The 27422-nt window shown below is 43.6% G+C and overlaps 1 protein-coding gene across 2 annotated transcripts in view; it reads right to left on the reverse strand.

Annotated features, from left to right (window-relative positions):
* Positions 1–3494: 3494 nt before the first annotated feature.
* The window catches only part of DDX11 (DEAD/H-box helicase 11), a 172491-nt gene continuing 148563 nt past the window's right edge, over positions 3495–27422 (reverse strand). For both annotated transcript variants that reach the window (XM_068116011.2, XM_068116002.2), the window contains exons 19-27: positions 22121–22193; positions 21612–21715; positions 21186–21335; positions 21038–21106; positions 19032–19132; positions 14588–14672; positions 5013–5088; positions 4229–4383; positions 3495–3766 (exon numbers count right to left, since the gene is read on the reverse strand). In XM_068116011.2, the coding sequence (XP_067972112.2) occupies positions 3728–3766; positions 4229–4383; positions 5013–5088; positions 14588–14672; positions 19032–19132; positions 21038–21106; positions 21186–21335; positions 21612–21715; positions 22121–22193 (852 nt within the window). In that variant the 3' untranslated portion in view covers positions 3495–3727. The remainder of the gene's footprint in view (positions 3767–4228; positions 4384–5012; positions 5089–14587; positions 14673–19031; positions 19133–21037; positions 21107–21185; positions 21336–21611; positions 21716–22120; positions 22194–27422) is intronic.

The raw sequence follows: 27422 nt of genomic DNA on the forward strand, positions 1-27422 counted from the left end.
CATGGAATATCGCCATTTCTGGAAATGACATGCTTTGGAAAGATCGCCCTTACAGTAGTCATGGACACTCTGGCGGTGTGAGAGGTTTCACCATCTTGCTGAAACGACGTCATTGGGCTCACTTTTGCAAAACTAAATCAGTAAACAATAAAAATAATAAAAATGCATGTTATGTACTTCAATATTATGAATTAATTTATTTTGAAATATTTTTTTTATTTCCTTCACACGAATTTCAAAAATGACCATTTCTGGCTCACCCTGTATAATGATGCAAAGATAATCTGGTTACATTATGGGGTCAAGATATCAAAGGTCATTCATTGGTCCTGTTAGGTAAAAAAAGTTTTTTTTTTTTTATGGGATATTTTCCGCCACAAAGCCAGAAGGCCACTCGAGGTGGGGGCTGCACAAAGAAAACAAAAGCAGAACAAACAGCCCCTTTGATTGAAGCAAGACAAATGTAAAAAGTTGTCTCTTCAATTAACAAAAATGGCTGGGAGGGGTTAACTAGTCTGCTTCAAGACAACAGTGCCTCTACCACGATTATCTGTTACTGAGATAACTTGTGAACCATTGATGGGATTTTGATCAAACTTGGTATCGGTATATATTATGATGCAAAGATGAACTGATTAAATTTTGGCATCATGAGGTCAGAGTCTGTATTTGGTTTTGTTACCCTGACAACTTAAGCATGGCTGAAGGTAACCAAGTCAAACTTGGTATAAGTATGTATCATAATGTAATAATGTGGGCGGAGACATATCAGTTGACATCGCGACATCGAAGATTGCCGCTCTAGTTTTAATTGAAAAGTTTTTCGATAACTTGTTCAAATAAAAAGTTGTTTGATTATTTTCTTTGCAACATTGAGCCAGTTTTACGTCATTCTCTGGCACTAGGTGTGCTTGATTATCTCGGTGCAAAGCTCGACAATACATAGAGAGATAGATCGAACGACCCTTTTTCTGGTTCCAACACAAAGTCAAATAGTTTATGGAAGGCAAAACGACAGCATACATGTGGTCCACTAAAACGTGGCCAAGAATGCATGTGAATAACCGGAAATGCACGACGGTGGGGCTTTGTTTGTATACAGAAGGCTGACTCCATAAGGTGGAAATAAAGCGCCTTTCTCTTTCGGCCAGTGGACAAAAGGACCACCGAGGCACTCGGAAACATGGTGGTGGGATGATGAAGTTGGAAAGAGGATTGACGAGAAGAGGAATAAGTTCAAGGAGTGGCAGAAGGCAAAGGGTACGGGAGCAGAAACAGCAGAGCATGAAAGTTATAAGGCAGCCAGGAAGGCTGCAAAGAAAGAGGTAGCAAAGGCGCAGGAGGCATGTAGGAAAATGTTCGGAGAACGCTTGGATTCGGAAGAGGGTCAGAAAGCGGTATTCAGGATTGCAAAGCAGATAGCGAAAGAGAGGTGTGATGTGATGGGGGTGAGTTGCTTGAAGGATGAAGTGGGACAAATCGTTGTCGACCCAGATGGAATTAAAGGAAGATGGAAAAGATATATGGAAATGATGTTGAATACAGAGAATGAATGGGATGGCAACATAGAGAGTAACCCAGTTTTAGGACCGGCAGAGAAGATAACTGAGAAGGAAGTTGAGGAAGTGATAAAAGCAATGAAGAGTGGAAAAGCAGGAGGGCCGACGGGAGTTGTGGGAGATATGTTGAAGGCAGCAGGAAGTTGGGGTGTGAAGAGAATGACAGAGATCTGTAATCTGGTGGTGAAAGAAGGCCGCATTCCAGTGGATTGGGAACTGAGTACCCTCGTCCCTCTATACAAGGGGAAAGGTGACCCTCTGGAGTGTGGCTCGTACTGAGCGATAAAGTTATTGGAGCATGGAATGAAGGTATTGGAAAGGGTGTTGGAGAGGAGGATAAGGAAGAAAGTGAAGATCGACGAAATGCAGTTTGGATTTATGCCAGGAAGAGGAATGACAGACGCGCTTTTCATTGTGAGGCAGTTGCAGGAGAAGAACATGGAGAAGAGGAAGAAGTTGCTTTTTGGGTTTGTTGATCTGGAGAAAGCATTCGATAGGATTCCACGCAAAGTATTGACATGGGCATTGAGGAAGTTAGGAGTGGAGGAATGGTTGATCAGAGTAGTGATGGCAATGTACAAAAGAGCACGCACAGCTGTAAGGACGAAGGACGGGAACAGTGGTGAGTTTGAGGTGAAGGTGGGAGTGCATCAGGGGTCAGTACTAAGTCCACTACTATTTGTAGCTGTGATGGAGGTGCTGGCTCAGAATGTAAAGGAGGGTTTACCGTGGGAGTTGTTGTCTGCAGATGATCTGGTGTTGATTGCGGAAAGTATGGATGGACTGAAGGAAAAGATGAACAAGTGGAAGGAATGTATGGAGACAAAAGGTCTGAAGGTGAATATCGGAAAGACGAAGGTGATGGCAAGTGGTAAAGCATGTGGTGAGGTGGAAAGAACTGGGAAGTGGCCGTGTGCTGTGTGCAGGAAGGGTGTCGGAGTGAACTCCATTCAATGTACAATGTGCGCTGAGTGGGTTCATCAAAAATGTAGTGGTCTGAGAGGGTCATTTACCAGTGTGGCAGCTACATTCAAATGTAAGGTGTGTACAGAGGGAGCTGCAGACGGAGGAAATGTTGAGTTGGATCTTGGAGACGGCGTGAAGCTGGAAGGTGTGAAAACATTTTGCTACCTCGGAGACATGCTGAATGGAGAAGGTGGATCAGACTCGGCAACGGTTGCTCGAGTGAGATGTGCATGGAAGAAGTTTCGGGAACTGAGTGGCGTGCTGATGAGGAGGAGAGTGTCGCTGAAGCTGAAGGGAAAGGTGTATGCTGCATGTGTGAGAAGTGTTATGATTTATGGGAGCGAGACATGGGTAATGAACGTAGAGCAGCAACGAAGGCTGGAAAGGGTGGAAATGCGAATGGTTCGATGGATGTGCGGAGTATCGTTGAGAGAGAGGAAGACAAATGATGAATTGCGAAAGATGATGGGAATATTGCCTGTGATTGATGCTGTGAAGAGGAACAGGTTGAGATGGTTTGGTCATGTGTTGAGGAAGGATGAAAGTGACTGGTTGAGAAGAGTGATGGAAATGAATGTAGAAGGAAGTAGAGGACGGGGAAGACCGAGAAAGACTTGGCTAAAGATGGTGGAAGAAGAAATGCGGGCAAGGGGGTTAACAAGGAGAGATGCAGAAAATAGGGCAAAATGGAGAAGATTGTAATGGGGACCGCAAGGCTAACCCCCGCTCTAGCAGGGAAAATGGCCTTAAAATGCATGTTGTTGTTGTTGTCTCTTTCGGCCAGTGACACACACACACACACACACACACACACACACACACACACACACACACACACACACACACACACACACACACATACACACACACACACACACACACACACACACACACACACACACACAAACACCTCATTCACAACTGGGACCATCTTACAGCCAGCTGGGTATCAATACTGTACACAAAAAATGTGCAAAATGAATTCTTTATTACAATCAGTATGTACATTCTATACATGATTCAAGTATATTTATAATCCAATAAATGTACAAAATGCATTTTGTGAACGTACAAAAAGCTTTTAAACGTGTTCTAACCAAACTCTGCAGTTAAAGTTTTCAAAAAAACATTATTGTGGAGAAAAGCTCAAGAGATGTGCCTTTGCAGGATGAATCACCAAGTGCATCAAGAAGTTTAAAACTTCATTTGGTGTGAGCAGCTTCTTGTCGAGTCATATAGAACTGCAAGCAGAAATTAAAGATTTAATATGAAAAGCTATCTTGTGTCAACTTGAAGCACAGTTGTGGAAACAAAATGATTGACATTAATAGCAACGGTTAATCAAAGAATAACTGTAATTGATGACTTGCAATTCCCGAGAATCCAGCTGTACCTCAAATTCTTAAGAGGGGTGTGTCAAAAGCTTCTAATCTCACAAAACCCACAAATAAACAGTTTAAAACTCGTATGCATATAAAAATTCCATTTTGACATTATGGTGTATTATGTGTAGATGAGTGACAAAAAAATCTCGATTTAATCCATTTTAAATTTTGGCAGTAAAGCAACAGAATGTGAAATGGTCAAGGGGTGTGAATACTTTCTGAAGACACTGTAACTGACTGCTTTATTCTAGAAACCTTTCTCGTTTCTCTCATATTTTACAACATTGAAAACTTTGCTTCTCCAAATGCACAGCTCACCCTACGGATAGCAGCCACCGCAGGTCCAAAGTTGGGGTAAATCTGAGTTTGCGCTCCAATCCAATCAGGCAACCGTTGACGAATGGAAGGGCGTGAATATCGCACATCCATCAATACCACGCTCGCATAGTCGCCGGAGTGACGTATTGCTCGTCCTTGAGAAAGAAAATGTTAAGTATGATGATATGGAGTTGGGGACATTGGGAAGGCTAATGGAAAGTAGGAACAAAACAAAAGAGGGGAATGGTAAATGTAATAGAGGCTCAGTAAAGGTGAGGAATATAATTGATGCTTTTAAATACAGCTATATTTGTCTTTCTTTGGTGTGGGAAAGAACACGCAAAACCTCTCCATAAATGATTACCATGTGTTCATCCTTTCCTATAAAAGGAGGATGCATTATCCTATCCTTAACAGCTTGGAGGAACCAAACTACTATGTGCATTTGTTGTTCTAAACAAATTATTTATGCAACCATTGTATGAGTTATAACATTCTAAATAAAGCAAGTCTATGATCTATCAACTCTCACCCTTCCACCCCACCCTATTCCAATTACTGGCAGCATTGAAATGCAATAAGAATACTACATATTGGTAAAACCATGTTCACCACAATACAATATGATCGTTATTTTGGGGTGGGAATAAACATCTTTACAATTTATAATAGGCATCAAGGATTTGGGATTTAGACCTCAAGCATTTGGGGCAAGAACTCAAAGAATCAAAATGTCCAGAAATCCATTACCATTAACAAAGGTTAATATTTGCACAGCACTTACCAATTGATTGATTCACAGCTTTTGCACACAAATTGTCACACAGCAAGCTCCCTGCACTCTTGCCTTTCACAACACCCTGGAGATTAAGTGACCAAGAGTAAGAGAGATGGAGAAAATTTAAAAATGAATATTGAGGTGATTAAAGCATAAAGTGATGAAAGCAAAGTTACAAAAAATGTATTGTTGTATTCATGGGTGTGACATGGAAAGGGGGACAGGGATGGGGAACCACAGGGGGAGGGGTCAGAGCCAGAATTAAGACTTTAGCATCATCCATCATCCCTGTAATATGGCACGGTAAGAATTTAGAATAATCTATATATTAAAGTATCCCAATTTCTCCATCCGTCCGTCCGTCCCTCCCTCTGTCTGTAAAGCTCTTTTCTCTGGGACGTCATTACAGAGTTACGTATGGGACGTCCTTGCTTCTATAGCGCTAGGTTAAGCATCTACAGACATGTACATCATCATGGCATCTGGCACTCAACCTGTCCCATCGCTTTGCTGATGGAAGTTGATCACCACAACCCATATATCTGATGTCTGTATGCGAGGGGCGAAATGGCAGACGGTAGGCATCAGGATAACGGATTTAGTAATACGGCAGTATATGTAGTAAGGCACCGTTCTGTCTTAGACATCATTACAGCGTTACGTCTGCGCTAGGCTTGCCCTTATAGCAGTGTATAATTATTCATTTCTGATATTCTGAAACCACTTCTGATAAATGCTAACAAGCCATAACCTATTAGCATACGTTTCGTAATAATATCGTTATCATAATAATAACAATAATGAACTCACAACGTTCGTTTGAGATGTATAAATAACCTGTTTCCGTGATTGTCACTTTTGCTCACCATCACAAAGCATAAATGAGAATAAACTTGATGCATTTTGCAAATTGAAAAAAAAAACTAGAACAATGCGACTGTGTCGCCAATATGCCTCCACATAGTCCCACAACGGGAAGATGCCATCACTCTGCATATGTATGGGTAGGGGATCACGTTTGTGAAGTTTCATGTTGATCGGTTAAGGTTCGTTTTTCTCTGTTGATGGCTACCAAACCACGTGACCTATGACATCATCATTTTCAAACTATATGCAACAGTGCTGTTAGATGATATTTGTAAAATTCTGCATCGATAGGGTGAACGGTTTCAGAGATATAATTATTTAATATTTTCCTTCAATCCAATATGGCTGCCAAACCATGTGACCTATGATGTCATAAATGTAATATTTCAACACAAATGGGTAGTATGTGCATGCAATTTCAGATTTTTAGGATAAGGAATTCGATTAAAACATTTTTGGCTGGTATACCACTTTTGGCTGGCTGGTATAATGGTATGATCCATTATGGCTTCTATGTCATCATTATCATGCTTTTGTTCCCCATTGGGAGTACTTGACAATGTGCCAAGTTAAAAATTTTCCATTCAGCAGTTTCTGAGAAATCATTTTTTAATTATTTGCTTTTAATCCAAGATGGCTGCCATACCACGTGACCTATGACGTCACAATTGTCATAAAAACATTCTGCATGGGTGTCACTTCTACCCTGAAAGTTTTGTCTCAATCGGACATATGGTTGCTGAGGAAAACGAGGTTTAGCCCGGACGGACGGACAGACAGACAGACAACCCGGAAATATAATGCCTCCGGCGACTTCGTCGGCGGAGGCATAAAAAAAAGACATAACATCTGATCCCTGGGAACAAAGCAAATTCATATTATTGTTTTTGGCAAATAAACGTGCGGGTTACTCAAATTAAAGCCGAGTTATTAGCAGTAAACAAAATGTTTCTGGAATAAAAATAATGGTAAATATTGACACTCGATAAACTATTACTATACTAACATGTACAAGTTATGTTCAAGTACCGTCAGCGAAGCGACGGGTTCCATGCTAGTTTCCTCGTATTACAAAAGACATGGGATTTGGGTTCATATCTAAAACGATGTTGTCCTTCATGCAACCACAGGGCCCTGCGGGTGGCACTTGTAAGCCAAGCCCACATGAGGCCCTGCAGCACTGAGGATGCACGTGCCACGGTTGAGTGTTTGTTTATTTATTGAAAACGTTGTGTCGTTCTTTAATCCATCTTTAATCCAGGATTCTCTGTCTGTTTTGTCGCATCTTCTTTGAGTAGATTAACCGTATTTCCCAACACGCATCCCAGCCTTGGTTCCGCATCATGCTGTGCTTATAAAATCGTTTGGCTTTGGTATGTTGGCTTTGGTTTAGATGGTGTGTTGGCTTTTTCCAGAAGGGTTTCAATTGAGTAAGTGTAATCCTGATAACGGGCCTGTTTAGACAAAAACACGACGCATCCAACACCGCTCGGGGAGCTCTGTATTCGATTTGCCCTTAAAGCCGACAATTCGCGAAATGACTGCAGCTTCACATCCGACTGGTCATCCTAAGGGCAGTAAACGTGGTAATAATGTGACAAAAATGCCTTGGTGGATAATAGTGTTAATTAACGAGACAGATATTTCCTAATTAATGTTGGATCAGTGGTTTCGTAATTACCGCTGTTATAAGCGCTGTCAGGATCACACGTCTGATGCTACTCCTCAGCTTCCCTCCATCCCATTGTATTTTCATTCATCAAATGTTCTTCCCTTTCTTCCAATTCCAAACTCTATTGAATCAATTGCTCCTCATGTGATGGTGCACTATGTCTCGGGGCTGGAGGGAATAAGATCCTGCCTCAATTGGCTTCCTTGTACCTTGCATACTATCTTGTGTCAACCAATCTACACTCTACATCCTGTATTTAGCTCTACGTTCTCAGTTAACTTAAGCCCAATTATGATTCACATTTACAAGTGCGTTGCATTGCTGCAGTATCGATGGAGGCACATTACTACATTATGGCTTCTAATTAATATTGGGACTTTTGTCCCAATAGTACACACAGAAAGTACAGAAAGAATCCATAAGTTGGGTCTCACTATCTGCTGATTGGGTCTCACTATCTGCTGATTGGGTCTCACTATCTGCCATGATCTTTCCTGGCAAAGCCACATTTCCAAGCTGGCCTCCAAAGCCAGTCGCCGACTGGGCATCCTCCGTCGTGCAAAGTCCTTCCTTGGCACACCTGAGCTCCTCAACACATACAAAGCTTTCATCCACAGCTCAATGGAATACTGTTCCTCCCTCTGGGAGGACTTGCTCCTGCCTCTCACCTAGCTCGGCTTCACGCTGTTGAAACCAAAGTTTTCAGAATCATTGGAATCTCCCGCGATGAAGCTATAGTCAAGTAGGAAGACTAGGTCCCCCTGCACCCCCCGGAGATATACTTCTAATCAGTGTTTCTAGATTGGAAAAAATGTGTAGAAAATGACTAGCTATGGCCCCAAGCTGAAAAAATGTCCCACATACCATTTTTATGCAAATTACTGCTGCCATTATCAAAAAAACGATTTTTGACATATCTCAGCCAATATTGCAGATAATTGAAAAATGAAGGTGTCTAGACCCATGTTTTGAAGGGCATAGATCATGATAGAACTATTCATAACATGATTACATGTGTCTATGGTATACTAGTATGCTAATTAGTGCTGTAATTACAAAATAATCAGTTTTACAAATGATAAGGATACGTTAATACTGCAGATAACTTAACATGGTACATAAGGGGTCTAAACCCAGGTATTTTCAAGGTTAAATGTCAACAAGATGCTCCTGAGTCTTGCATAGGGGCGGGACATTGGCAGTAACATTGGTACCACTCAACTTTTCTTCCCACCATTGACTTTGTATTGCGAGAGATTTTCACTTGCTTATTTAAAGGTTTCTCACCCAGCCCACGTAAAATCTACCAACTCCTGCTGTTAACTCCCAAACATATTTTTTTATGTTATCCAATCACAGTGCAGAAATGACAGACTAGAGATCCAAATTAGTGCTGCTATAGCTGCCATTTTACATTTCCATCCATGTAACATGCGCGCTCGCGCGCTCGTATCAATTGGTAATGTCGCGCGCTCGTATCAATTGGTAACGTTGATGTTATTGAATACCTCAGTTGAAAGTTCAGTCTTCCATTCCATCTGTGTGTTGTTCTTGGTATTCATCCTCCAATCTAGCCAGGTAAGATGCTAACTATAATGTTACTCACACTCTTGACTTCAGTTTCTGCATGAAATCATAAACAGGCAGAATAACAGCTGAGCCAGCTAGCACCATGTTAGCTAACGTTAAAGCTAGCCTCATCTATGTACAGTATGTTCCTAATGTCGGTGTAACTTAAACTTTTGTTAATGCCAAACATGAGACATATCTGTTGACTTCTGTATATGAATTGAACCAGAAAGAGGCACGACAGCTGAGCTAGCTACAGTAACTTAGCACAATGTTTCATTGGCCTAGATAGCTAACGTTAGTGTGGAAGAATTTAGATGTTTTAGCTATTAGCACTTTTGATGCCACTAAACATGGTTTAGTCAGCTAAAAAGTACCCTAGTGTAGAACATGACTCAGAACCTCTGTTACCTCACTGAAAACTCAGAGCCTCCTTTCACAGGCACTTTTAACATCATTCGTGATTTCTTATTTGTCATTTAACAGTGATGGTAGACATCGACAGCAAGCATGCCCAAAAGAAAACGGAGTGTAGAACCTGCAGCCCAAAGCTCTCCTCCTACATGCATCCTTCATGTACCATCCATGTCTGATCATGGGGATTTCACGCCCCTCCGTAAAATTAAAGGATCTGCTTCAGAAAAACTGCAACTGCTTCAAAAGATCCGGGATAGACGTCTCAACCAACCGCATGACTCCCCATGTCGTATGCAATCAGTATGTGATCAGATCCCGGCAACTCTTCCTGATGACCTAGAAAGAGTAGGATATCACAGCAAGTGTTATAAGCACTTTGTCCGCCACTTTCATCGTCTTGGAGATGATACAGAACCAGGGCCATCAACCTCATCATGGCATCACTCTCCTCGTAAACCAGGAGGTTCTGCTGAACCCATCTTCCCGCCAGAGTGTATATTTTGTGAGAAAGTTGAGACCAAAGATGCTCATCGCAATACTGAGAGGCCTACAACCTTCCCATCCTTTAAAAACAAAGAAAATGCATGGGAGCAAATCGAAACACGGGCTGAGAAAATGGGTCTCTATCGACTCCATCGAAAGGTGAAAAACAAAGACCTCTTTGCATGTGAGGCCAAACACCATCCGTCATGTTTTAAAGCTTTCCGCACAGCATTCTACAACTATGAGCGTGCGATTCACAGAGCCGAAGCACCAAAGGAGCAGGCTTGCATGTCAGCCGCCCATGAAAAGGCATTCAACTCAGTACTGGAACACATTCAAACCCAGGTCATCCAGCAGAATAAAGTTCTACAGCTTTCTTCCTTGCGCTTGCTCTATGTCGAGGAACTGAAACTGAATGGATATGAGAACTCAAATTATCGGTCAGAGAAACTACTGAAACGCCTACAGAATGACCCAATCAAGGAGCATATCCACTTCACGAAGGTTGATCATGACAAATGTGATGTCATTTCTTTCTGGCTTGTGCACAGCTCAAACATAACAGTTTCCAATGCTCTCGCACGAGCATTCACACTCGGAAGCACAAACAAGAACCAAAATGTTGCCCTCCAACTTCGCCAGGGTATTCTACAGGCTTTCAGAGAGTGTAAAGACCAACCATGGCCACCAACAGCTGAAGACATGGAGCTCAATCCTGAAGACATCCTACCTCCAGACCTTGTCCGCTTTCTCAGCATGCTAATGACTGGCAAGGAGGGCATCGAGACAGAAAAGGTGAAGCGTCTGGTCTTCTCCATTGGACAAGATCTGTGCCGTGCAGTGTCAGATGGAAAATGGAAGTTACCAAAGCACATTCTCCTCTGTGTGACTGTAAGGCACCTGTTCCGAAGCAAACAGCTCACCACAATACTACACAGGCTTGGACACTCTGAGAGCTACGATTTCGCCTTGGAGTTGGAAACTGCTCTCGCCAAGGTCCTGGATGAAGTCTCAACTTATCGTACACCACAAATTGTGACAGGAGAGGGCAACCTTGTATTCCACTGTGAGTGGGACAACTTGAATAAAACCACTACCAGTGTGCACGGCAGCAACATTGTAAACAGTGCTGGAGGAATCATGGTGCAGGAGGTCAAGCCCGGGTTCGAGAGCAGCAAGGACCGAATGCTACCTACCATCAATAGGTCACAACAGCGTAGCCTGAAGGTCGACACACCAAAAACTCTCCCACCCTTGCACTTTACTCGCGTTGGCCCGAAGTTCCCTGAAGGCTCATCATTCACACCGCCAGCAGAGAATGACACAGTCTATGCCACTACGATGCAAGAGTACTACATCTGGCTCTTCATCAGATACATCGGAAGCTGTGGCCTGCAGCCTGTGCCTGGGCTAGGGGGTTTCACCTCTGCAACTGGTTCTCCCCCACCCAGCAAATCAACAGTCGACTACTGCACGCCTATCCACCAACCGATCACAGACAACGCAGTTGTTCGTGAGCTACTGAAGCGTTCCGAGGCAGCAACTGCTGAGGTGGGTCAGAGATGGGTCCTGAATACATTTGATCTGGGTGTCTGCATGAAAGCCCTTCCCATCATCTGGCGCTGGCCAAATGAATTTGCTAGTCATGTAGTAACGATTGGACCCTTCCACACATCCATGAACTACATCGGGATGCTCACTGGACACAAGATGCGTGGTTCTGGATATGCAGAGATTCTCTTTGAGGCACAACTAGTAACAAGTGGATCTCTCAAAGGTGTTCTCAGTGGAAAGGCCTACGCAAAGTCCCTCTTTTGCCTCAAAACAGTGTGTGAGGCAATGGAGAGGCTGTTGATGGAGAGATTCACTGAGGAGGAGAACATCATGATCTCTGACCCTGCTGTGCTTCTCAGAATGACCCAGTCTTGCAACCGAGAGCACCTCGATGAAGCACCTCGATGTTTCACAGGGCATTCGGTGAACTGGGTGACAACTGGGATGCCAACCCTGAGGTGGAGAGGCAGTTAGAAAAATTCACCTGTGTGATGTACGGCCAGAGTCGCGAGTCATCAGTGGACATTGTCCGTGCCAAGCTGCTACGAAAAATGGTGGGAGAGGACAAGACCCTCACATCCAAGTCCAAGGTTGATCTGGCTCGCCTTCCTCCATGCCAGTCTGCCCTGAAGCCGCACATCCAGCGTGTGAACCACCGCGTAGCATTGTACAAAAGAGCCGATCAACCTATCATCGAAAAGCCAAAACCTTATGAGGAGCAAGGATGGATAAGGACTGATGAAGGACTGTTGAAACCAATGTGGTCCAGTGGTCCCATCCTACCAACCTCACTGGTGGATCTTCTGAACACAGGAGAGCACGAAGAGGAGGAGGAAGAGGAAGGAGAAGAAGAGTTTGACTCTGACGATTTCGATGAAAATGATGATGACTGACTCAGTGTAGAATCACTAATGCTAATGATGTTTATCTAAAACAAGCAAGAGAAGAGTGGTCACATTGAGTGCTAGGACTATTTTGACAGTTGTAATATTTAGAAAAATAAAACTTTGTGTTAACGTCTGTGTAGACGGACCTTAATATGAGTCTATTATTTCGTAAAACTGTGATTATTTTGTAAATAAAGCACTAATTAGCATACTAGTATACCATAGACACATGTAATCATGTTATGAATAGTTCTATCATGATCTATGCCCTTCAAAACATGGGTCTAGACACCTTCATTTTTCAATTATCTGCAATATTGGCTGAGATATGTCAAAAATCGTTTTTTTGATAATGGCAGCAGTAATTTGCATAAAAATGGTATGTGGGACATTTTTTCAGCTTGGGGCCATAGCTAGTCATTTTCTACACATTTTTTCCAATCTAGAAACACTGATTAGAAGTATATCTCCGGGGGGTGCAGGGGGACCTAGTCTTCCTACTAGACTACTAACTCCGAGGGCCTTTCACTCACTCACCGCAGGCAGGTTGGTGGTCTTTCTGTCTTCTACCGACTCCTCTCCGGCCTTGCTCCCCCAGCTCTTTCTGGGCTCTGTCCCCAAATATTCCTACAGGTCACACAAGATCTGCCTGCAACCCTCTTTTGGTTAAACTGCCAAAATCAAGACTCTCTATGCTCACCTTCACTCCTTCATTCCTCTTTTCTCCCACCTCTGGAACAAACTCCCTCACTCTCTTCAATCCCACTCCTCCCTCCAGGTCTTTAAAACAGCTGTTCACCACCATCTCTTATCTTCCCCCATCCAAAACCATGACCTTTTCTACCCCTGCTAATTTCACCCCAGATCCACTTTTTTTTTGAAATACCAACTTCTTTCCTGGAAGTCCTTGCAGTGTCCTTGTGTTTTATACTTCTTCCACCCCCCCCCCCTTTCCCACGCCTCCTCCCCCCAAGCCCTCTCCCTCCCCTCAAATGTTGTGTTTGTGTGCTCCCCCTTCTCTCCCCATCTTGTCTACCACTCCCCTTATTATATGTTTTGTTTGTCTGTTTGATTTTTTTGTGTGATAAATGTTGCCTCTTCCACGAGCCTCGATCCTGTATACAACAACAACAACAACAAAAAAAAAATCCTCAGGAAGTAGAATTTCTGTGAACCATAGCGTATTCCTTTACATCCCAGTTAATTCTGCAAAGACGAGTTACGCAGGTTCCATGGCAGACCTGGATGGGGTCTTTGCTCTTGCTGTCGATGGTTTTTGGTGTGCTAAGATCCAGTTTTGTGAAATTCGTTTGATTTCTCAACAACAAGGTAAGCAACTATTATGTAGTTTACGAAGATAACAAATAAATAGCAAACAGCGATCTTCGAAACAAACACAAGTCACGGGTATCTCAAATTCAAATTTGCTCCAGGTGATAATAAAGGTGATGGCTTTGCAGGGATCCACAGACGTTAATGATAATCAACACTCGCAAAAGGAAAATTGCTTTTTCTTTCAAAAGTAATTTGTGAGTCGCTTTGAAAGAATGCATAATTTTTTTTGCGAGTGGGAATATGGCTATTTTCTTTCTGATGATGCCTGGAGGAAGAAACCATTGTTCAAGGCTAATGGAAAAACGCACTCGCCTGGAAGTTTTCTAGCCTGGGTTTGAATCGCACGTATCTATAAATTGTCATCCCGTGGTTTCACAGGCAGGGTGGTTCATCAATGTGTGTGCCATCCCTCGGGTGGACATTAAACTGGGCATCCCGTCTGGCAGCAGACGTGGATGCTGACAGTTGGTGGATGTTAAAGATCTCACGGTGTTCTTCAAGAAGATTAGGCCAGTTATCCCCGGCACCATGAACAAATTCCAAATTCCTTCCATAACAACTGCTGGGGAGGAAATGCCAAACCACCCAGTATATCCCTTGCCAAGAAACTGCTTCAGCAGCACTGGACCTGCTTGCCGGCAGAATACCAGAAAGAATATGAATGTGAAACCTGCTGAGTGTGTATGCTTCCCTCTTACAAGTTGCTGTATTTGGAGAAGCCTTTGCATTTCTTTCTCCATTATATTGCTGTTAGAAATTACTTAACATACGCATTCAAGTCCAAATGCCAATCTCACAAGTTTTTTGTCCAAGTACTTCATCTTCTCCTTGAGCTCAGGAGAGGTGATGTTCGGATATGGCATTCCAACCATGACCACGCACCTGCACAGGCAGAGGGAATGCACATCCTTACAGCATTCTGGACATCCATGTTATGACAAGTTCAAGTAGTCACCAATACTGACAAAAACTAGAGAGTTCATAGAACACCTTACCCCCATACAATCTTTAGCAAAAAGGACATGGACAGAGTCTGCAAGTGGCAAATTTGATTCGTTGAGATGATGTAAAATTCTGTAATATTTTGTCCAAGTAATGCTAAACGAAAGGGTTTTGAAAGTGCCAAAAAGACGATTAGATTTGTGTTCTACAGTGTCAGTGGTGGTTCATGTGCAGCCTGTGTGGCTGCTGGTTGCATCATTTTCTGGGGGCGCGGCTGTGCCGCTGATGCAATGCCCTCTATTACCAGTCCGCTGGTAGTCTCATTTTGCCGACCTCAGAAAGATGACAGTTTGAGTCAACCCACCTGGTGTTAATTCAATGGGTTGACAGGGGCTCAAACTCAGGACCCAAACATCTCAAGTCAGCAAACCTAACCGTTAAGCCAACACCAGGCTTTCTAGTGCTGAAGTATGTAATTTAATTGAAATAAAATAAAGATTTTCCTGTTGGTAAGTTTATTGTCGTTGATGCAGCTTATTTTACACCACCTTATTTAACATGACACATTAGTTCTTCGTGCCTGGTTGTGTCCTTTATAATGCCACTAAAAACAATAATTTCCAGTTTGGAATGATTATATTTTTGGTTGACTGCCAGGCAGGCAGACAGAATAAAACAAGACCGAAAATCTAACAGCGGCGTAGCCAGGCTTGTACAATATTATAAACCGCAAACACACATGATTAGCTTTTTTAACAGTCGCTAATGCTGTTTAGAACATTAAACAAATAAATTTGGAGGAATCCAGACATCCGTGAGGTAAATTTTACGAAAAGAACTGAGGGAAGATCTACTGTAATCTAGATTATACCCCACAAGGGTTGGTTACATACCGTTTTGTTGAAAGAGACGTAACGCCGATGCTTTCGATATGTGATGGTCATTTTAACAATTGGTTTATTTGTGTTTCACACCGAATGAAAACCATAAAGGTAGAGCATGGCGATCGTGATATATGACAGGTAAGACGATATTGTTGCGGATCTCGAGCCCGTCGACGTACTAAGGGAGGGTTAAACCCTTCTCCCCCTCGAGCTTCGAGTCCACTCCCCACTTTACACTCGTGGGGGGCGGATTGCTAAGCAATTCCAGCCGCCAACCCCGCAGCGAGCACGTGGAAGGGTTTCTGGTCAAATACCCAAGTACCTTCAATACACACGCCGCCACGAGGATGGGGGCTGAACCTCACACGAGTCACGCTGGGGTGATACGCCCGAGCGGTTTGCGTGTCACGTGACTCGTGCCGTTAATTATTAGGAACCCGATCGAGCGGTTTTATCTCGTGCAATGCGAGGCCAATTGTGAAAAGACGTAAACGGCCAAGTGGAAGCAAAACACAGGTTTATTACTATTTGTACAATGGCCAGAGAGAAGAGACACAGGGTAGAAACGTAACCGTTCTTAACTTAATTTCCCAGACAAGGGCCCTCTGACTCACGCGGGGAAAGAGACGAAGAAGAGGATGCGCTCAAAGCGCGGCCGCTTGGTGCAGCTCGCCCCGGACAGCTCGTTGGGTGTGTCTCTCGAGGATGTTCGTGGCAGGGACGTCGGCCTCCAGTCGTGCACACACGGGAATCTCCGCAGAGCGTCCCGAAGTCGGCGAGACGAAGCGCACGTGCAGGGCGTCCAGGCAGGAGATCGTTAGAGCACAGGGCACGAGAGAGATCATCCTGCGAGAGTGTTTATCTCACGAAAGCGAGGGCAAACGAGAGACCAGACCCAGGGAGCACGGGGCAGCCGAGAGCGGGGCAGAACGCAGAGAGACCTCGAGCTTCGTCCTTCGGGGCAGAGAGAGCGCTGAGAGCTTCTTGCTCAGACTTCGACCTTTGAGAGAGCTTGGCTAGAGAGAGCACTGAGAGCTTCTTGAGTTCAGGGGCAGAGAGAGCTCGAGCTTCGACCACAGAGAGAGAGTTTTTTTTTTTTTTTTTTTTTTTTTGTATACAAGATCGAGGCTCGTGAAAGAGCGAAATAGTTCGGGGGTCGGGTCGAAATAGAAATAGAGAGAGAGAGTTTGGGGGTCCGAGGCCGGGTTTTATACCCCCCCCCCCCCCCCCCCGAGTCCCACCAGAATGTTCCAAGGACCTCCCCTGGCCGCCGTTGCTGGCCACTCCCCTTTAGCTCCCATTGGCTGTCGTTGTTGGCCACTCCCCTTTAGCTCCATTGGCTGTTTGCCACTTACCAGCCACTCCCTCCGGCTCCTCCCTCGGGCCTCCTCGACTTGTCCTAGGCCCAGCACATGACATTCCAGGCCCAATGAGGCCTACCCCTACTTACCTGTCTCAACGCATACTAACACTGGGAAGGAGACTATACTTTACATTTAATAAGAAATAACTGAACTAAAGTGAGGCTACATGTTGTGGTGCAACTAACAGAAGGGGGGTTGTCTTTATTCTCAAAACCACAACAATATGTTCGGCATGAACGGCATATAAATCAAAATGGCGGTGTGTGGAGAGTCAGCCGCCATACCGCCGCCGTAATGACATCAGACATAATCACATCACCCTGTCATGTGACCAGATCCTCAGCTCTGATTGGTATACGTTTAAGGGGACATACATACGTACATACATACATACATACATACATACACTGTTCTAGACGGCTTTGCCCTATGGGCTACTTCGTAAAAACATTTTTTTAAATCTCACTCCTCTCTGCACATGTGCTATCAGAATGAAGTTAGAGCCAAAGCACTGCTAATCTACAGTTATGTCTTCCGATTCATGTCCAAAATACAACATTCAATTGAAATTAAGTTGCTCCTCGATCATAAACTGACGTTTGCAGTAAACAGTAGGACAAATAAAGTGAACCAATTGCTTAACCCCACTTTCACTTCACTCATGCGGGGTAATGAAAGAAAGAGGACATAGTCATGTGACCAAAGTCACATCAACCCTTGGGCGTGCCAGAGGCAAAGTCATACCCCTGATGGGAGGGATGTAATGAAACCACAACTAGCCATGAGGTCGGCTAGGCGGCCTGAACATTCGGGTAATTAAGATGGCCAATTAAACCGTTATTTCAGAAACTACTCATTACAAAATACCAGTGATATCAGGAATAGATGATCAACTGATAAATCGCAGAACAAAATGATTAAACTTAAATCTAGCTCTAGGAAATCAATCTGAAAATGTATGTGATCAGATCTGGAATCATAAGAAACATCTTATCAAAGTCAATGATATCCATTTTACGCTGCAATTTGTAGCTGGTTCTGATACTTTGATTGGTAATGACAGCAGCAGACAAAACAGCCAATGAAGCTACTTTATTATGATGCACCAATCAATGTGAAATTATCTAAATCGTGAATTGAAAGACATGTTTACAATGCCTGGATCTCAACTACCACATCTAACAAACATTATGACATTGTCGGACCAGGGTGTATTGAGCTTAGAGATAAAATGGGTCTATCAAGATGTGAATCTACTGCTATTGCCATGCTGAGAACAGGCCACTCTCGTTTACGCCAAGCTTCCAAGCACATAATTCGCCTGACAGAATGTGATAATTGTCTAAATTGCAAAGGATCAATTGAGGATTTGAATCATTTCATCACTGAATGTCCAGCAAACACTCGAGCAGGAGTTGATGCGTTTGGAACTGACACCATGAAGGAAGCGTTGAATGATGTAAACATGATCAATGGCTGAAGAAGAAGAAAACCAGAGCAGCAGAATTGTTTGTATGTGTAAATAAGAGTATATGTGCTATACGTAAAGGAAAAATGGCGTTGTTACTGGCTTATACAGCCACCTACCTTATGTGGCCGAAGTTAAATGCACAAATACGCGTTTGTAAATATGAAATGACCCAAAACATGCGACTGCTCGTCTTCTGCAGTGGTGTTTGCTTGGTAGAAGTGACTACATGAAAAATGGGTTTATTACATTGCATTTAGGTACCCTAGCCTGTCATGAACAATTAATAATTTGTCAGTTCACCATAATTTGGTGTTACCACATATGCCATACATTTGTTCTATTCTTTGGCCCAACAACTAAAATTATTTAATCAATAGCAAAAAATAAAATGTTGAGACCTTAGTTTACTTTTGCCAGCTTGAGTTGAATAATTGCTGGTGATTGAAAGCAAGTTATACATTAGTTTTGCTTTCTACTAACTTGGAAAATAAGCAGTGTTACACTTCATATGGCTATCTCCAGATAGGAAATACAAGTGGGGATAAAACTGGCAAAATTATGGAAAGAAAGAGGTACAGACCGTGCAAGGTTGTCTGAAAAGTTGATTCCCTCACTCATCTTGCCGCCAACAACAGATAGCAAGATTGCTCCAGTCATGGTTGCACAAGTTGCTACACAGGTCTGTGGATGAAGAAAGGAGAATGAAACCAGGAAAGAAAATGAAGTGCTGAAAAGTGACTGGAATATTTTTAAAAAAAAATTAAAAATATCAATCTCAAAAGCAGTTTTGGTTGGCCGTTTATATTAAGCATTCCCATCTCAACCCCTGGCTGTGATGTGATACACAGTTGTAATGCTCCTTGAATAATCATGATGTCTGGAATCCTGGGTTCAAAGTCTATTTAGTGTGTTGGTTTGTCTGTTGCCTCCCAATATAATAATATTTCGCGAAAAAGCACACCAATGCCATGGTCCTAGGACTGAATATGACATGTACATGTTCCCACACGAATCTTAGTCAAAAAAAATTCAACCAACTACAAAGGTTGTCCTTTTCTGACCTGATCAGTAACGACTCCAGCCAAACTAATAAATGGTGGAATCAACATTCAGACCAAGGATTCACAGAATAACCTTTACGAGTATTCGATCGGAAAAAAATAATCCTGCAACGACCATCACTCCCACCTCAAAAACAAAATCCCAATGGATATAACCAAGGCTCGTAAAAATTTGATTGCCCGTTGGGAAGGCCACACCAAATATTTGGTTGCCCTCAGCCATTTCTTAGTTGTCCACCTCGACTAAAATAAAAAATCCCAATTTACGAAATTTTGCAAGTCCTGAAAGTTATGTCATTTTCTGACAAAATATTACCTTTCAGAATTTAAACTCTTACTATTTCTCTGCTGTAGTCAGAGTACAGCTATTAGAGTTAAGACAATATTTTAAAAAGACAAGCTTCCATATCTCCTTCGCTCTCCAAAAATACCCATGAAAAGTTACTTGATGATTGAGCATTAGTGAATACAGTATACCTAGCAACTATCAGGGATGCCTCTTCACAGTGGTTGTGCAATACCCAATGTAAGTTGGGGGCCAAATCTTCCCCACTCTTCCCTGCTGCCCGAATTCGTCAGGGCAGCGCGGTCACGGTCAGAGTGCCAATCGGTGCCCATGAACCGGCACATTCCTTCTGGTCTCTTTTCTCTCTCACCCTCTATCTTTCTCTAACTCTGTTGTGGCCCTGACTTTGTGAAGGTGGAGTACACCATCCTGGATGTGGCGGGATCTCCGGGTCGCTCCTGGAAGATTAATCGGCTTTCTCTGTGCCGCGGGCTTGTTCGAAAGAACTGTCCAGGACGATACAACAACACCAGAATACCCACAACAACATCTGATTGCTACAAGTAGAAAGCCTTCATGTTCGTCCCACATTTCACAAAGAATAGCTTTCTCCATTAGATGTGATCAGAAAGTTACTGAATTAGAATCAGATGAAACAATTGCATTATAATTGTCCATCACTGAAGTTTCATCCACCGGGACATCCTGCTGTGACTCAGAATCTGAGGGTTCATCATCCTGCTCCTGTAGCACTTGAGTCAGTGGCTTCTGGGCCTGCTCACTCTTGTTGGGATTCTGTTGTCTTACTGGGGACTTGGGGTCCAGATGCCTGGTACCTTTGGCTAAGAAAATACAATATTCTACTGCCTTAAACGGCAAATATTGATTCACTTCACATCCATCTGATGAGATATGCATTCGATCATTCAAAGTATGATGCAACAAACAGTTTTCTGGGCGGTTTTCACTCGGTTCATGCAAGAGAACCCCCTTTTTCACAGGAGGCAGTGGATGGACTGAGTCTGGAGCATCTGCACCATAACAAGTACATGACTGAAATGTTCCATTCCACAAATTTGTGCACCCTTGTCATCGATGTACTGAAAAAACGTGGTTGCCCACCAGAATGTTAGCAAGGAAATTATAGTTGCCCAACAGAAAAATGTGATTGCCACAGGACGCCGGACAGTCGATTTTGCGAGCCCAGTACACTGAAGTTGCAAACACGGGAAAGTTTACCTGGATGCACCTTGAATAATCGTTCAACACTTTGTCAACAAGGCTTGCTTTCTTGGGTTCTTCAAAAACCTGGAAGGGACACAAAACTCGAGTTATGGTTGGTAGTGCAGACTCTCAGCTACCATTCCATGGTTCAAGTCTTACTAACCGTTTTGCGAGCAGCAAGACGATCCAGCAGCCCGCTACTCTGCCAGCGAGCATGCATCTGCCGGAGGTAGTTGTAAGATGGAAAGAAGCAAACTAGGCCTCCAGGAACCACTGTAGAGATGTTTACAATTGCCCTCCCGGCCTCATCCATCTAGACACAGATATTGAGATTACACACAAATACACAAATACCGAGGCAAATAATGGATATTGATTTTGTTTGTCAGTGTAGAAGCAATTGTGTAAACTGTGGTTGAAATCTGGTGAACCAATCCTGAAGACTTTTAACACTTGAATGCTTAATATTGAAATGTTACATTTTTGCACATCAGGCCCTTTTATAGGAAGTTTATCCAGCCTTGTGAGGTCATCCATCATGGATGTCAACAATATTTAATCTTAAGAAGTAAATAAAGTCCAAACAAACCAGCTCAGGAGTTTCACGGTTGTGAAATGTGAAATCGAATGTCATGCGAGTTGGCCCACTGCTAAGGATTATTGGTAAGATGTGCTCAGGGGGAATCACGTGGCCTGAAACAGAAGGGTGAGTGGACATTGGAGGGGGTGAAAAAGAAAATGAATAAATTATATTTGTTAGATGGTGTGTACGCAAACATTTATATCATACACACAGGATGGCCCTGTTAACAGAGTTTAGCCAAAATATTATTCAGGTCTGTTCATTCTGCCATTTTTTCCAAACACTTTCTGCTTTGCTGAATTTGGTCAATTTATACCTACGGGCTATATATTGCTTTGGAGATAACATGGAAGTTTCCTAATGGTTGGCTAGTCGGGATTCAAACCCAGGCTAGACAGCTTAGAGGCGAGTGTGAGTACCTCTAGGCCATCCTGTCAGCCCCATCACAGATGTATTGAACGTTTATGGCTCAAAAAACATGGTCACTCAGTGAGCTTCCAAAAATATAATAGTACCACAAGAAAATTCCACGATCCTTTCAGTCTTCACTCCAGATGCGAGGAGAAGTTGCTGCTTCAAATCATCAATCTTTTGAGGGGAAAGGGGGTAAAAGAATAGATAGATCCATGATCACATTTCAAAAGGAGGAACCCTTGCAGGAAAAAAACAAAACATGAAATCACTGAATGCGACTCAGTGAGCTCATTAATAGAAAGTAACAAACAACCAAAATTTGATACAGTCGGACCTCGACATTCGAGGTCCCAACATTCACGGACCCCACGTATTTATGGTTCAAAACATGTGACCTGCTTCTCCATTCACGCTTTGCATATTCACAGTTTAAGTTTATTAATTTTTTGCACATCTGGACTGGTCTTCTATATCCACCACCACTGATATTGATTCAGCCTGGGAATTTTTCCACAGAAACCTGCTCTCTCGTATGCACAGATTAATTCCATCTAGTCTTAAATTACACTGCCCATCCTCCCCCTCTTGGTACTCTGCCTGTGGTGAGCCAGTGGTTTTCAAACAACTTGCATTCTCCTCCTGGAAGGAAAACCCAACTGACGACACCCACAGATAATTTCACAAAGCTCGCAACAAGTGTGTCTACTCTCTGGAAAGATAGAAAACAACATCTGTGTAATCTCAAGAATGAGCTTTCAAACTTGTCTCCCTACTCGAAAACCTGGTGGTGCCTTGTCAAGACTTTCAGCCTTTTAGCCCAGGAGCATTAGGTTAGGACCTAGAAGAAATTAGTAGAAAGCTGATTTTTTTTGCACAGAGCTTCAGAATACCATGTGGATGCCCACAATATAAAGTCCCACGAGTCCCACCTTGTGGCATTTTCAAAATTCAAGATGGCCGCCGGTTGGATGGAAAATACATAAATATGGATAACTTCTGCCTAGAACCTCATAAAAGTGTACTTTTCGTGGCTAAATATATGTTTTAGCACACTAGGATTTTAATAGAATATATTTCAGTGACCTCAGATAATGATATGTAGATATAATCCAAGATGGCTGACAAAATTGCTGCTGCTGTAATGCAAAAAAACATCAAAATCATGATAAGTTTAATTTGCTATTATTTTATTTAATGCAAAATGTTTCACATTGTGACCAAGGCCTGCAAGAGGTAAACAACACATGGGGATTTGACATTTAATTACAATACGACACAAAAGCAGACCAACACTTTGATCCCAGTCATCCCAACCTGATTCTAGTGTTTTGGACAGTACCGTGTTAACTGAATGTCACTTTTCTTATTCCTGACTTAAACACTGTTATCACCCTCTAAATCAATGTCCTGAGAGTTTTTGCAATTATGGCCATTACAAACAGTACACAAGAGGGTACACTCCAGACCAGACTTGTAGCAAGTGCATCGTTTTCCACACCCCGCCTTGCATCCACAAGATATCATTTTCAGCACTTTCTCAGGGGCGACAGGCCTATCAGTCTCGATTGGAACAAGTAGTCCCTCTCTGTACTGCCACCCCCACTCAGTTGGCAGCAGTTCATTCCCCTGCCACTGCTGAACAGCATGGTATGCTCTGTAGCTGTGGAATTTGGTAGCTGCCAAAGTAGGTGGGAGTGATTCCAGCTTGAAACCAGATGACGTCAAAGATGTTCTATGGATTGATCGGAAGTACATGAGATATCGGTGTTTGTCCAGTGACTTCGATCGAGCTGCTCCATACAGCTTCAGCAGAAACAGCTCTCCCACTCTCGCTATTTCTTGTTGAGTGCTTTTAGATCGAGAGAAAACACTCAGGCAATCCCAGTTGTCACCATTATCCAACACTACAAGAGCCTTCTTCTTCCCTTGATTGTAGAGGGCAGAGACGGTATCACATCCTGTTATTGAATGCACAAACATCAGGTGTTGCTTGATGTTCTGGAAGGCTGCCTGAATTGCCCCTATAGAGTACACTTGCAATGGGTTCCATCCAAAGAGCATATGGAGGTCCATGTCTGTGGTAGCTTGTGCTACCAGCATCTTGAATTTTGAAAATGCCACAAGGCGGGACTCGTGGGACTTTGTACTGTGGGTATTCACATGACATTCTGGAGCTCTGTGCAAAAAATCAGCTTTCTACTAATTTCTTCTAGGCTTCCCCTTCATTTTTGGCTAATGCTCCTGGGCTATTTGCCCTCTCTGTACTTTGTCTTCCTCCGGTAACTGCAAGACGCACATGGTCCAGCAGCAACCCCCTCCTAGTGAAACTGCCAAAATCCAGAACCACTGCTCACCTCCACTCATTCTTCTCACTCGAACTCACTCGTTCTTCTTTTTTCCCCACCCGTGGAACCGCCTTCCACACTCTCTTCAATCCAATTCTTCCCTCCGGGTCTTCAAGATAGGTGTTAAACACCACCTCAGGTCATCCCCCATGCAAAATCATGATCTTTTCTACACCTGTTAAACCACCCCCACCCTCCCTAAAATTTTGCTTAGAATGATTCCACCATGCCCACCCTTCGCATTCTCCCATACCCCTCATCGTTACCTGCATCCCTTGTTTGTCCATCTCCGTCTATTTTCTCCCGCCAGCCTGCTGTTTATGTTTCCCCTTTCCCCTGCTGTTCCCTTTGTTATGTTGTGTCCTGATTTGTTCTGTGTCATAGCCCTTCCATGAGCCTAGCCCATGAAGTATATAAATAATAATAAATCCCCACTCCCTTCAAACAATACCGCTACATTTGCGGTCTCGACATTCGTGGCATCCTCCAGGAACATATGCCCCGCGAATGTCGGAGTCCGACTGCATATCTTAAATTACATGAAACACGTTTTTTTGTCTACATTTCAATCGATAAATAACACCTTCTCATCAAGACCCTCATATATCTATATATGTATCTCATATGTGAGTGTGTGTATATGTGTATGTACATACATATATATATATATATATATATATATATATATATATATATATATATATATATATATATATATATATATATATATATAAATACATATACATATATATTGTTACGGTCCGCGGATAAGATGTTGTTTGCCGAGCGGAGGCGCCGCGGCCGAACAGTTTTTCCCCAACTAAACCCGATTCCCTGAACGTTGGCCGTATCGCGCCACAGCTATTCAATGAGGGAAAAGACAAAGACGACACGGATGTGAAGAAGAGGAAGACGAAGGCAAAAGGTGGAAAATACTACTAAATTTATTTACAATGTACAGGCTCAAAATAACCAAGGAGAAGGAAAGATAAGAAAATAATATACAGAAGCTTTTAGAGACACAGTGAAAATTACTAATACTAGCTTATACAAACTTAATTAAATACCCAGGACAGAACAAACAGAACAAACTCACGTACACGAATGGGGAAATTGCAGGCAGGATTGGCTGGAAGGAGGTGTGTGGCTGGAGCTTGATCCCGCACGGGACGTCGGGCTGGACCTCGACGGCCGCTGATGCCACCGATCCTGTCGTGTGCGCGGGATCACGGGTCGGAGCTGCTTGGTGGAGCCGACGCGCTGGTGGGGGGTCTGGCATGACGGGTTCTCTCTCCTCGTGTCTTTCCTGGTCCAACCACTCTTCACCACCGGCAACTCAACGCAACCAACGCAACCACTCAACGCAACCACTGACGACCAACTCTGACCAAAACCACACAACTCAGCTCTGCTCTTGTCATGGACCTCTCTTGTCATGGACCTCTCTACGCAGCTTTGCTCTGACGACTCCCTCCTTATCACTCTTGCGCCCGCGCTTTTATAACGCCTCCGGCGATTAAGCCGCCGGCCTTCAGGACACGCCCATCGGTGTGCTCACCTCGGCCACGGTTGGTCGCGCGACCCTCTGGCTCCGCCCTTGATGACGACGGGCGGGCACGCCTTTCTTCCCCGACCCAAGCTCATGTTCAATGGCGGCTTTGGAGGGGATGTAATTGGCAAATTGAGGCTTGGCCATGACGAAAGGGGAAATGGAGGTTTTTGGGAATGGGAATGAAGGGAATCTATCTATTTCACTTGGTGCAATGGAGTGTCATTTTAATGGAAGACAAGGCCTTACCCTAAAACACAATAAAGATATAAGCTACTGAACAAGGGTTTTATAGTGTCCTTCAATGGATGCTTTATGGAATTAACTACCGGAACGCCCTTTGACCTTTACACAACACTGGAGGCAGGAGGGGCCAGACTCAAGCAATAATAATAATACACACAATCAAAAAAATACAGTCCTCATATCCGCAACACTGCACCCTCCTCCTCTTAGGCACGTCCCGGGCCTACAACTTTAATTTAGTGTGACACGTAGGTGTAGTTCCCTCTAGTTTTAACCTGACCCTGAGTGCGACAGTTTTAAAACATAGATAAATATGTCCCGCTGCTCCATTGCACCCTGCCTAACAGACACGCCCACAGCTAACCGAATTGCGGAATTGTCTTCAAACTACACACTGACGGTGGGCAGCATTATTTACAGCGACGCTATTTTATTTACAAAACGCAACCCAGGACCTGTGATTGTTCTTTCTGGGGGGGAGACAGTCTGCTCTGCATCGACGCACCATGAAAGCACCCAAAACGCACCAACGCACCCTCAAGCACCAGTCATCATTGTTCAATAATAAAAAATAACCAAACAACCCCTAACCCTGCAGGTGGTCTCTTGCTCTTCGGCTCCCTCTGCTGGCTATTTACTTTCTTCCAGATGTTGTCATTTTCTCTCATTTTCTTACTGGCGGCCTATTTGAGCATAAAATGAAATGCACCCAACGTGTCCATTTTTATTTATTTTATTTATGGCCCACAGGGCCGACTAGTGTGGTTCACCTGTGGGGCATCGGTGCCCTGTGGCCAAGGTCCGCCAGCAAGATTTCGGGCCTTCATGGCCGGTTCCAGCAGAGGGGCCATGCCCCAACCCATGGGGTCCATAAGTGGTGCTCGGCCACAGTGGTGTGGTCCATAATGTGGTGCATCGATGCAGACAGCTGGTTCTGGGAGTTCCGGGCGCACAATGGCGGACTCACGCATGCTCCCCTCGGCGCCCAGTGGCGCTCAGGTCCTCATGTGGGAGACAAAAGGGAGGACAAGACAGATGAGCGAGGGGTAAGGTCTCAAGGGTACACATCAATAAGGCAATGCAAGGCGAAGTGCGTACGGAGAGCGAAGTGAGAAAGCTCATCCCCACCGTATGTCACCCCCCCCCCCCCCCCCCCCCGTCACCTACACTACCCTTGCCCTTACCCCATATTTACAAAAATTTACACATTACAAATCCGTCGCTACCGTCACATCTTCCCCCTATACCAAATTCGTTCCCACA

The sequence above is a fragment of the Myxine glutinosa genome, chromosome 1 (genome assembly GCF_964187855.1).
Source record: "Myxine glutinosa chromosome 1, kmMyxGlut1.1, whole genome shotgun sequence".
Lineage (NCBI taxonomy): Eukaryota > Metazoa > Chordata > Myxini > Myxiniformes > Myxinidae > Myxine > Myxine glutinosa.